Source organism: Scyliorhinus canicula, chromosome 11 (genome assembly GCF_902713615.1).
Source record: "Scyliorhinus canicula chromosome 11, sScyCan1.1, whole genome shotgun sequence".
In the NCBI taxonomy this organism is placed as follows: Eukaryota; Metazoa; Chordata; class Chondrichthyes; order Carcharhiniformes; family Scyliorhinidae; genus Scyliorhinus; species Scyliorhinus canicula.
The window spans coordinates 35,767,631-35,780,439 of NC_052156.1; the positions used below are offsets into that span (position 1 = coordinate 35,767,631).

The 12,809-nt window shown below is 41.4% G+C and overlaps 1 protein-coding gene across 2 annotated transcripts in view; it reads right to left on the minus strand.

The window, feature by feature from the left end:
• LOC119974002 (protein bicaudal D homolog 2-like) overlaps positions 1-12,809 on the minus strand; it is a 127,195-nt gene that overhangs the window by 64,455 nt on the left and 49,931 nt on the right. For both annotated transcript variants that reach the window (XM_038812763.1, XM_038812764.1), the window contains exons 3-4: positions 2,814-2,966; positions 507-956 (exon numbers count right to left, since the gene is read on the minus strand). In XM_038812763.1, coding sequence (XP_038668691.1) covers positions 507-956; positions 2,814-2,966 — 603 coding nt within the window. The remainder of the gene's footprint in view (positions 1-506; positions 957-2,813; positions 2,967-12,809) is intronic.

Genomic DNA, 12,809 nt, shown 5'->3' on the forward strand with positions numbered 1-12,809 from the left:
CCACGCTAAATTGCCCCTTAAGTGGAAGAAAATAATTGGGTCTCCAAATTTTAAAAAAACTTGTTTTAAGCAAAACAGCACAAATTATCAAGAAAATATAACTTGCTAAATTTCAACGGTAGGCATTTCATGAATGTTCTTTCTCCAATTGAGGGGCTACTTTTCACTAATAAGCTTTGATTGAGGAAAAGAGCAACATAAAAACAAATACCACTGTATAAATATGGAGGAATTTCACATAAATGTATTTAATAGGAAACGCAAATGCAAACCTGTTCACTTACAGGCCTCCTCTGAACACACTTGAACTTCAAATAAGCCAAGTTATCATTTGAAATATAAGAAAAAATTTATTTTGCCAATTGTTCAAAAATATTACATAATTACAGATAATTATAAAAAAGCAGGAAGTTACAATACTACTAAACTTGATTAAATGGTCATAAATTTATAGATAAAAAATACCTAACAATTGCATGTCACTATAACTATTGAAAAAAACATACCTGCATGAGCTGCTGTTTCAACTTTTGAATTTCAGAAATATTCAGTTCACTTAGCAAATCGGAAACCAAACTTGGTGCTGGCTTAAAGATATCATTTTTCTTGGGAGTGGACAGCTTATTGTCACCATTCATTTTGCTGAGGCTGTTGTTTTCGTAACCATTAATCATCTCATCATTGTTTGGTTCATTGCCATCATCACTAAACTTCAATCCATCCAGTGATATGTTCAATTGGCTAGTGTACATTGAATCATTAATATTCATGTAGTGGGATAATTCCTTTCGCATGTTGTTCTTTTGCTCACGCTCATTCTTCAACGTCTCCAAGGATTCCTCAAGTTGGCGTTCTGCTATTTCTTTCAGTCTGATGGCATCTTCCAATTGACTGTTGAGGAATTCTGTGTCTTCTTCAAGTCTTTTAATTTCATGTTTAAGACCTTCAAATTCAACCTGCATTATGAAGAAATCATTAATTGCATTTATGAACAATATTACATTTTATGTTCACTCATATCTAGATTTGTGGTTGAAATGAGCGCTCATGAACTATAGCTAGAATCATAAGTATTTATATATGCATAATGGGGTAAAGGAGCACCCAAACGCAAATAAAAACATTTCATTATTTTGCATAACTGGCAGTTTTGATAAAAACTAATAATGAATTGTTAATACAAGGAAAAATACACATAGAAACTTGTAAGAGTGGTCATGGATTTGCCGAGTAACAGCAGTAAAACAAATTTAAAAAGGAATGATGGGATGCGAGATAGAAATCTGTCTAGCAACAGCAGTACCCAGCATTCAAAAAGCATGATGAGATACGACTTTCCAAGTAACGAGATTAACCAGTATCTGGATAGAATCAGGTATAAAATCACCCTATTAGTAGAAACAGTTCCCTTGATGACTGAGAGATTAGTGGAGACATAGATATGCTAATTTCTAGAGTCACGGAAGTTGAGAGAGAATCGCGGTGTGGTGGTATAATTGCCAGTATCCTCAGAAGCAGACAGGCTAGTTCCACATCTAACAGCATGAGGTGTCGGTTTACATCTAACATCCTGAGGGGCAAATCCAGAATTTATACCCAGGAGGCAGGTTTTACATCAAAGCCTTGGATTTCTGCACAGCCTTGTCTCTTTGTAAAGGTAGCTGAAATGGCTTCACTGGACCAGAAAAAAGGTGACTCCCAGTCTTGATTTTTCAGCTCTGTATTGTGTGGCAACTGCAAGGCACATTTGACTTAATTAATTTGGATGTTGCTTGTGGAAAGGTGAGGTCATAATATGTTCAGAGACCTTAAGATATATTCTGGAACAAGACGTACATTCTACATAAACTATGTATGTGTTTAGTGATTCATATACTTAATTGCCCTAGAATATTGTAGCCCTGTTCATGTGTAGGTGTCTTTTCTTTAATTTAATAAATAGTCTTTAATAATTGTTACATGAGGACTGGGGTGGTTATTCTGGTGGGGTATCCTGTGCCTCCTCACCCCATTCTAAACACAAAACTTACATCCCCATGAATCGATGTTTCAAGTTGGGATACCCTCACAGATACCAACAGCGTAGTTCGTGACAGAGTGAAGAACATTTGGAAGAAATATCTTCTCAAGATATAATTTTAATATCGTTCCATTATTTGTAGATCACAAATCATTAAAAAATGCACTTGCTAACATTATGGGCAGGATTTGTGCAAGTTATGTCTTATTGTGAGGCGATTAATTCTCACTACATAACTTGTTCACAAGAAGCAATATCATGGAGCATTAATACTGGACAAAGATTGACTTTCTTGTTCGAGCACAAGAATAATCTCTACTTTTTGTAAGTCAATCATTTAAGGGCTCGACTGAATGTAGTTATAGTTAAAGTTAATGTCCTCACAACAAATACAGTTTCATTTTCGCTTTCCATCCCTCTGGAACTTTTACTTTTGTGTCAGTGTACATCAAGACCACTAGAGAAAAGTTGGGAAACCTCTTTCCTTAAACTCAAGCATGAGTGTTGCAACAATTTCTCCTATCTTCCTGGTCAACATGAGATTTGATGTTGCCAACACTGTCCTTTTGGCTCATTCCAAATCCTCCAGATTTGGTTTCCCTACTTATCCTATCAAAATCTTCCATTATTTAAAAAACTGTTATGAAGTCACCACTCAACCTTCCGTTTTCTGTTCAATCTTATGTGATAGAAAGTTCTGCTAAAATCCTGTACATTATTTTGTGCAGGTTATTTTTTGCACCTTTTCCAATGTAAAATTCGAAATGCACACAAAGCAGTTTTTATTACTCACCTGGTTTTGCTTAAGGACAGAGACTTGTTTCTGAAGAGAGATGTTTTCATCTTCAAGCTCAGAGTAATCTTGCAAAAGCCTTGCTTCACGGAATTTATATTCTTTAATATCATCACGCAGGCGATTTCTCTGCAGCTCGACAACCTGATTGCTCTAGAGAACACAAAGTACAAACTTTATCCAGTCTAAAAACCTATTCAATCTGCTGCAAACCTCCTTGGAAACAGTAACAGTGAAGTCATGGTACTATTTTAATAAATTAAAAACAGTACTCATTGGTCGCAACACACTACCAAATAAATTTGTCAATACAAAACAATGTCAAAGTTGAATTGACTGAAAGTGCTGTGGTGCTATGATTAGCATAGCTGCCTGCCATTGGTGCAGAACACCGGCTTACCATTGGCCCTGGTCGGTCATGTGCCTCTCGACCGGTTGGTTGAGACCAGTATTGTGACGGCTCCCTGATTGGTCGAGAGGCCGAGTTAACCCCGCCTCCAAGGTGGGGTATAAATACCCAGTACTCCCGGCGGTCGTCCTTATACTGTAATCGACCGCAGGGCTAACATCTAGTAGATTAAAGCCATACTTTTGTTCAGCAACTCATCTCAAGTTCAATTGATGGTACATCAAGTACTAAATCACAACCTCATGTACCAGAAGTAAATTTGGAGGTAGATGTTTATTGTTCATAAAATACCAATGAAAATTACAATGATTTGTACAGTATCATTCTTTCTTATTCCATTGCAACAAAGTTTAATTTTAGCAAATATTGTATACTTCAAAATGGCACATTAAAGTTTATTTCAGATGCATGATTCATTTCTTGAATTACTCAAAAAGCTAGTAATTATATACTACATAATTTCCAAGTTTAGTAAACAGATATATGAACACTTTAAAAACATGTAGAAATACATAGACTTAGATTATGGCTAGCTGAATTCCAGCGGTGTTGCTGTAGAGCTGATGTTAGAAATGAGATGGTGAAATGTTTGTGATTCAGACTTGAGGGCAGGAGGAGAGACTGGGGGAGCTGACGCTTAGAATGGTAGGGAAGAGCTTTCATTATCTGGGAATCCAGATGGCTCGGAAATGGGAGGCACTGCATAACGTTAATCTATCCCAGTTGGTACAGCAAATGGAAGAGGACTTTAAGAGATGGGACATGCTCCCGTTGTCACTGGCAGGGACGGTTCAGACCCTGAAAATGACAGTCCTCCCCAGATTTCTGTTTGTCTTCCAGTGCCTCCCCATCTTCACCAGTAAGGCCTTTTTCAAGCGGGTGAACAAGATCATCTCGGGTTTTGTATGGGCGAATAAAACCACGCGGGTGAAGAGAATGTGGTTGGAGCATAGTCGGGAGGGCTGCCGAACTTCTGCAACTACTACTGGGCGGCTCACATCGCCATGACTCGGAGGTGGGTAATGGGCGAGGGGTCGGCATGGGAGTGGTTGGAGGCGGCGTATTGTAAAGGCACCAGTCTGGGGACATTGGTAACAGCATTTCTGCCGTTCTCGCCGGCCCGGTACTCCACAAGTCCGGTGGTGGTGGCGGCTCTGAGGGCAATGGAGGAGGCATAAGAATGTGGAAGGTGCGTCGGTCTGGACCCCGATTTGCAACAACCACAGGTTTGCGCCGGGCAGGCTGGACGGCGGGTTCCAGAACTGGCAGAGGGCAGGAATTAGAAGGATGGGGGATCTATTTATAGGCGGGTGCTTTCCCAGCTTGAAGGCGCTGGAGGATAAATTTAAACTGCCGCCAGAGAATGGTTTTAGATATCTGCAAGTGCAAGACTTCCCGAGGAAACAGGTGCCAGCCTTTCCGCTGCTGCCACCATGGGGGAATACAGGATAGAGTAGTTTCTGGTACCTGGGTGGGGGAGGGGAAGGTGTTGGATATCTACCGGGAGCTGTTGGAGGAGGGGGAAACCCCGGTGGAAGAGCTTAAGGGCAAGTGGGAGGACGATATAGGTGGAGAGTTAAGAGGCAGGTCTATGGGTGGACATCCTAAGCAGGGCCAATTCCTCCTCTTCACGTGCCAGGCTTAGCCTAATACAATTTAAGGTGGTCCACCGGGCACACATGACGGTGACGAAGATGAGCAGGTTTGTCGGGGTAGAAGATAGATGTGCGAGGTGTGAGAGATGTGCGGGAACCCCAGAAAACCATGTCCACATGCTCTGGGCATGCCCGAAGCTCAGAGGATTTTGGCAGGGGTTTGCGAAGGCAATGTCCATGGTTCTAGGAACCCGGGTGGAGCCGAGTACGGAGGTAGCGGTCATTGGAATGTCGGAAGATCCGGGAGTTCAGGGGGCGAAAGAGGCCGACGTCCTGGTCTTTGCCTCCCTGGTAGCTCAGAGACGGATCTTATTAATGTTGAGGGACTCGAAGCCCCACCCCCCCGTGAGTGTCGAGACCTGGGTTAGTGACATGGCTGGGTTTCTCAGGCTTGAGAAAATAAAGTTTGCCTTAATAGGGTCAATGTTGGGGTTCTCTCGGAGGTGGCAGCCATTCGTCGACTTTATCGGGGAAAATTAAAATGTCAGCAGAAGCAGTATTCCGGGGGGGGGGGGGGGATAGATGTTAGATAGTTGTGGTGTGTGAAGATTGGGTCGGGTGGGGAAATGTTTATTTTACCATGTCAATGTTATTGTTACTGTTTTTGTTGTTATAAAAATTTGCAAATGCTTTAATAAAAATATTTTTTTTAAAAAAGAAAATTACACCTTCTGGAGAAAACAAAGAGGACATTGTGGGAACAGCAATCAGAGGCTTCAATTGTATTTGTATGCTAGACTTTATTGCTCTTATAAAAAATAAATTAGCTGCATTCGAAAAAAAAAGGAATGAGATGGTGTGTAGTCGGAAAAAATCAAAGAGAAAATTACTCTAATAATAACCAATTATGCATTAAAAAACTCCCATGGTGAGCAGACATGAGATGCCAAAAAGCATACACATCAATGGACAGATCATTTATTTTAAGGTATATACTTAGCGAATACATTTGCTTGTGTCTGTGAACATCTAGCTAGTTCATACAAAAATATCAAAGCTTAAACTGGTCAAAAATCTCAAATATTTCACAGAAGACATAACTATGCTTGAAGAATGCAAAGATAATATGTTTCCAATATAATTTATTTTATGATTCAGTCGGTTCAGTCTAATTACAGGCTTAAGTATTAGTCAGGAGTATATTTCTACTTCTGCTCAGGAGCAACTTTGTAACATGGCTGCTTTCATCTTCCTAGGCATTAGGCATTAGAGAGAAGATACTAATCTCAGTGTTTGTAAATTTTCTCGATTTTAATTGAGAAAACTGGAGAGGGCAAGTTGTTTAAATGCTTTGGGACAGATTAGGCTTTATATTTTATGGAAAATGAAGCCAGAAGGACACTAAATGCTCAACTGATTATCTTAAACTGATTGTTGGTGCAGCCATTGGCACACTAAAGATTGTTCAGGCAAGTGCTGTCGAATCACAGAATCACATCCAAAAGTGGATATTTGTTTTGGGTTTGACAAGCACAGGCTAGTTGAGCATGATCTTGACTCTGCCTATTATGGACACCCAAAAGAACATGCTGCTTGATTCAATCAACCAATCACTGGACCGTACGGCCTTTGTTCCTTTGCTTTTGAAGTTGTAACCAGGCACTTAGATGGAAGTCTGAAATCAAAATATAATTTGTATAGATTTGACCATTTTTTCAAACAACTGTCTAAATTAATTGATGCCAAAGATGGCTGAAGAATCAAATACTTGACTTGAATTTGGTCTTCCCATTTGCAGTTTTGTTGTTAACCTTATTTCACCTTAGATCTGTATTCATAATGATTCTGTCCCATGAGAATCACAAAGTGTAAAACATAAATGGTGTGTGAAACCTGATGACAAAGTTTTTTTTAAAAGGCAGACACCTTTTTAGCATTTTATTATTTCCGTTGTGGCAGTAAACTAGAACAAAATCCAAATAGTCTCCTCCTGTGCTGGAACCTTTCTATGGTTCTATAAAAATACAAAGGGCAATATTTCCCTCTCTCAAATCTGTCCATCCAATTAAAATCACAGTAAACAAATCAAACCTTTTGGTGAAGGTCAAAAATGCAAAATTCAAATTCCAGCTACAATCGATATGGTCAACAAAAGGGCTGAAAAATAGGTGCTTTTATAGCAGCTGTCGAGATGTTGCTCTTCAATGTTTTTACCAAGAATCAAAGTCTGCATAACATCAATCGTGTTTACTGCCCTGTGGGCATTTTAAAACATTCCCTCTTCAACTACATAAAATGAAACCTCACACAGGGAGGTCCTATCACAACTATTTCCATTATTGCTTTGTGAATAAGAAGCTGGCAATAATCAGCCATCTTTATTTCTCCTGTTGAAAAAGCACCCCAAACAATTCAATCAAAAGCAACTTCACCAAAATGAATGCATTCCAGGCAGCACATTTGTAACATGTACAATACATCACTTTTAACTGTACTTACGAATTTCAATTTTCAGTTTAAATGACAATGATTGCTTGCCATGTATTTAAACATGGGGCAGAGGGAAAAGAGGAGAACTAGAGTCACATTGTGAAGTCCGAAAAGTTTTCTTTGAAGCTTTGGGCAGTTGTGTATGTTTGGAATTTAAAGCTTAAAGACAATTATTTTACCGACAGCTGCTGGGCATCTGCAGTGGCAGCTGTAATAAATTACACTGGCACACAGCCAGGCTCCTTACACATAACACCTCCTTATGCATCAAGAGAAGAAGAAACTGAAAGATCTGCAGGAGAGTTTTAAATTAAAATACTAGTATATAAATAAGTCATTTAAGGTTTACAATGTAAATATATGCATGTGTCTACATGTACATAGACATGCTAATAATGATGTGTTTTTAGTCATACTTGTGTTGACTGATGGGAATTGCAGTTCATTATCAAAAATTAAAGCAGACAACCTTATTTTTAAACTTGATTCTAAAGATTTACAAAGCAGTTTCTCCATAAAATGCCAATTACAATAACTATTATTTCTAATTCACAGTGCTTAGCAGAGATCAAAAGAATTAAACAAAATGGCGCTCAGAGCATTGAAGAAAGTGTTTCTTTTGCTCATAGTATGTCACCACTATTCAACTAGCTTTTCAATATCCTAGTATCCTGAGAGTTCTGATCATGATAGTGCATTCAGCATTATAGTCATGAGATTATCAAATTCCTGAAACACAGGTTCATTAGAAATTTGTGCAAAATATTTATGGTTGTGGGCAAAATTGTGCCGCGGTAAATTATGTTTTTAAATCACTATCAGAGCTCGGAATAGGCACAGGATTAGATTAATGCTACAAGTTTTGGCATTATTTGTTGATTGTATTTAACTGAATGGAGGGGAAATTTCTTAAAGCTCACAGACTTGAAACACATAACTCTGTTTCTCTCTCCACAGATGTTGCTAGAACCGAATATTTTCAGCATTTCCTGTTTTTATTTTAGATTTCCAGCCTCAGCAGTATGCTGCTTTTTGTCATTCTTGTGCTGAATCTCTGATGGTTAACAAATATGATTTAAATTGTTTAGATTCAGAGTTTTACAACACAAAGACAGGTCCTTTGGCCCATCGTATCTGCACCAGCCATTCAGCATCTATTTTAATCTAATTTTTCAGCACTTGGTCCGTAGCTGTGTGTTCTATGGTGTTTCAAGGGCTCATCTAAACATTTCTTAAATGTTGAGGGTTTCTGCCTCCACCACCCTTTCAGGCAATGAGTTCCAGATTCCCACCACCCTCTGGGTGAAAGATTTTTCCACAAATCCCCTCTAAATCTCCTACCCCTTACTTTAAATCTATGCCCCCTGGTTATTGCCCCCTCTACTAAGGGAAAAGTTCATTTCTACCTACTCTACCTAGATTCCTCATAATCCTGTACACTTAGGGCAGCACGGTGGCGCAGTGGGTTAGCCCTGCTGCCTCACGGCGCCGAGGTCCCAGGTTCAATCCCGGCTCTGGGTCACTGTCCGTGTGGAGTTTGCACATTCTCCCCGCGTCTACCTGGGTTTCACCCCCACAACCCAAAAGATGTGCAGGCTAGGTGGATTGGCCATGCTAAATTGCCCTTAATTGGAAAAATTAATTGGGTACTCTAAATTTATTAAATAAATAAATAAACAAACAAACAATCCTGTACACGTCAATCAGGTCACCTCCTCAACATTCTCTGCTCAAAGGAAAAAGCACCCAGCCTATCTTCAATCACATCTTTCCTATAGTGTGGCAACCAGAAATGCACACTGTACTCTTGCTGTGGCCTAACCAGCATTTAATACAGCGCCTACATAACCTCCCTGCTCATATATTCTGTGCCTCGGCTAATGAAGGCAGGTATCCCATATACCTTTTTAATCACCTTATCTACCAGTCCTGCTGCTTTCAGAGATCTCTGACATGCACCCCAACGTCCCTCTGGTCCTCTGTACATCCTACAATCCTTCCAGTCATATTCCCTTGCCTTGTTAGTCCTCCCAAAATGCATCACCTCATACTTTTCACGGTTACATTCTATTTGCCACTGTTGTGCTCATCTCACCAGGGTGTCTACATCATCTTGTAATACAAGTCTTTCCTTCTTGTTATTTACCACACCATGAAATCTGCTATCATCAGAAAACTGATCATACTCCTATATTCACATCTCACTCATTAATGTACACTACAAACAGCAAGGAACCCAGCACCGATCCTTGCGCTCGAAACAGGCCTCCAATCATGCAAAAAATCTTCCACCATCACCCTCTGCCTCTAAGCCAATTTTGGATCCAATTTGCCAAACCGCCCAGGATCTGATGGGCTCTTCCCCCCTTGACCAGTCTCCCATGCAAACCTTGTCAAAACCCTTACTGAAGTCCATGTCGACTACATCAACTGCGCTGTTCTATCTACACACAGTCACCTCCTTGAAGAATTCAGCTAAATTTATGATCTCCCCCTGATAAAGCCATGCTGATATTCCCGATTAATCCTTGCCTCTCCAAGTGGAGATTAACTGTGTCGCTCAAAATGTACTCCTCAAAGCATCAGCTCATCTGCACTGTGTTTATTCATGAAGCCTCCGTCTTCAACACAGGCATGCAGCTGCACCCCGCCACGTGACAGAAATATCAGCACAGGTGACCAAAAGCTTGATCGAAGAGGTAGGTCAAGTAGTACCATCAAAGAGGAAAGAGACAGAAAGATGAAATTTGGCAAAACCTAGAGCTAATTGTGTCTGGATACAAAACACAATCTCCAGTGGTAGTTAGGAATTAACAAGAGGCCAGAAATGGAACTGTGAAGGGATCTTGGAAGGTTGTTGGAGATGATGCAGAGAGATAGGAGGGATGGGCTAGGCCCTGCTGGACCTCAAGCCGAGTGTCCGACACTATATCCTTTCCATCACAGATGGCCTTCATATAGAACTTACAGTACAGGAGGCCATTCGGCCCATCGTGTCAGCACCGGCCCTTGGGAAAGAGTATCCTACCTAAGCTCACACTTCTAACCTATCCCTGCTACCCAGTAATCCCACCTAATCTTTTTGGAAACTAAGGGCAAATTTATCATAGCCAATCCACCTAACCTGCACATCTTTGGACTGTGGGAGGAAACCGGAGCATCCGGAGGAATCCCACACAGGCACAGGGAGAACGTACAAACTCCGTATAGACAGTGACCCAAGCCGGGAATCGAACTTGGGACCCTGGAGCTGTGAAGCAACTGTGCTAACTACTATGTGACCCAACTTCCAACTCGTGACAACCTTCTTCCAACTCATAACACAGCAAGTCCCCCTTTTAGGTTGCCCCGTTTTAAGTAATTCTGCTTTAAAATTAGTCAGTTAATAGGATCCGTATTCACGTTTAGTGCCCGGGCTTTACTTTTAAAACAATTGTTTGGTCTGATGTAGAGTCACATGACCTGATTAGTGCCATTCTTGAGCAGCCTCTCCCACTCCCCAACTTTCCGTTTTGCTGACCCCACCACTTATGGCCTCTGACCCTTCCAGTCGCTACCAACCTTGTAGCTCATGGCCTCTCTCAACACCTGCCAATGCTCTGGCTTACAACCTCCCCTGCTCCCTGACCCTCCCAGTTGTGGCCAACCTTCCAGCTCGTGGCTCTCCCGCTCTCTGACACTGATCGAGGTCTAACACTGATGTGCGGGGTCTACTTTTATAGTTCCTAGAAGTCCGTGCCCCTTCGGGGCGGGCCTTTTACCTGCCATGTATCGATTGGACCTTTCCCAATCGATATCTTCTAAACCCCCCAATCTGAGGGTCGTCCCTCTTGGCACCTCTACAGCTTCCGCTTATCACCTGCAAGTCAAAGCTGCTCCTCCTGCCTCTCATCGCTCATCTCCAGGCTATCTTCAGATCCATGGTTCAGGAGAGGGAAGTGGAAAACAGGAGAGATAGAGAAGCAGGAGGTTTAGCAAAAGGGAGGGTTGGTAAACAGTAGATTCATTAAAAGGGAGAGTAAATGAATAGGATGTGTTGCAACTGGGAGGTTTGGCAAGTGGGATTGGCAGGGACCAGCCCTGAAGGTAAGAAAAGGTGTTTGTTCCAGATAGGGACCAGTGAAGACATGGACAGGAATTTGAAATGTTGTTGGTACTGTTTCCAAATTCGAAGAGAGGATACCACCACCAGGTTAGAGGAAAAGCTAGCAGGAGAAAAGAGCAATGGAGCAATAACTACGGCTAGGAGATGTTGCTCGTTTTACTGGAGTGTATTAACACGCCTCCATTTAAAGGCCGTGTGCTTAACACTACTATGGCTCTGTGTATGTAATTATGCTCAGGAGTCGCCAGGTGCCGTATTTAGACACCTCACAAGTATATCAAGGTCAGGTTCAAAGTAATAAATCTGTACACCGATTAGTAAGTCCAAACGATTGATATTTATTATGACAAATATAATAAATACACATGCATACGCTAAAGAGACTAACTTACTTCTAATACTAAACAACTAAAATACTTATCTAGACAGGAACAGGCAAGGTCAGGGAGCAAGGCCTTCGTCCCGTTCTTGGTCTGCAACTCTCAGGTACTTAAAGTTGTCAGGATCTAGCAAGGTCTGGATCACGTAGCGATCGTTGTATTGGCACTTACAGTTCGATGGATGATGGCTCAACGGCTGGTGATGGAACTGGAGTCAGGATGCGATGTATCAGCAAAGCGGAGCCGGAGCAAAAGTAGCAGTCAGAGCCGGAGCCAAAGCAGACCGAACCATGTGCGGGGTCTACTTTTATAGTTCCTAGAAGTCCGTGCCCCTTCGGGGCGGGCCTTTTACCTGCCATGTATCGATTGGACCTTTCCCAATCGATATCTTCTAAACCCCCCAATCTGAGGGTCGTCCCTCGATGGGTGGGCTGTCCCTATGGTTCTGTGTGTTGGATACAGTGGTGCCGTTCTGTCTGGGCGTCTCAAAAGTATCCATTCATACTTAAATGTTTCTATTGTGCGGGGTCTGGATCTGGATCACCTCATTACTATGTAGATCTTGTTGCCATTTACACCTTTGGCTGAAACTCTGCACCTGGCCACAAACTGGTTTCTGTACGTGCAGAATACTAATTAGTCTTCTGCAAACTGCTTGTCCTTGCTAAGACTGTTTTTCCCTGCAGCCTTAGCAGTTCTCCATTTTGTAGCCCAGTGTCCATCTTAGGTGGCTACAGAGAGTGGATGTATTACATGAGCAAGCTTTTATTTGGCCGCAGATTGAACTGGGATCACTGATCCATAGCAAGACCTTTTGGATATTAGCAGCCCAGTAATAAAACAATAAATTTGGGAGGGCCAAGCCGCCTGTCTGTCTTTCCCTCTGGAGTAAAACACTGCAAATTCTCGGTTCTTGCGCACCTAGATAAAGGCGGATATCAGTTTATTAACCTTGATTAAAAAAAAATTTGAACAGGAAAATAGCGAGGGCATTGAAAGGAAAAAAAAAATCTATGG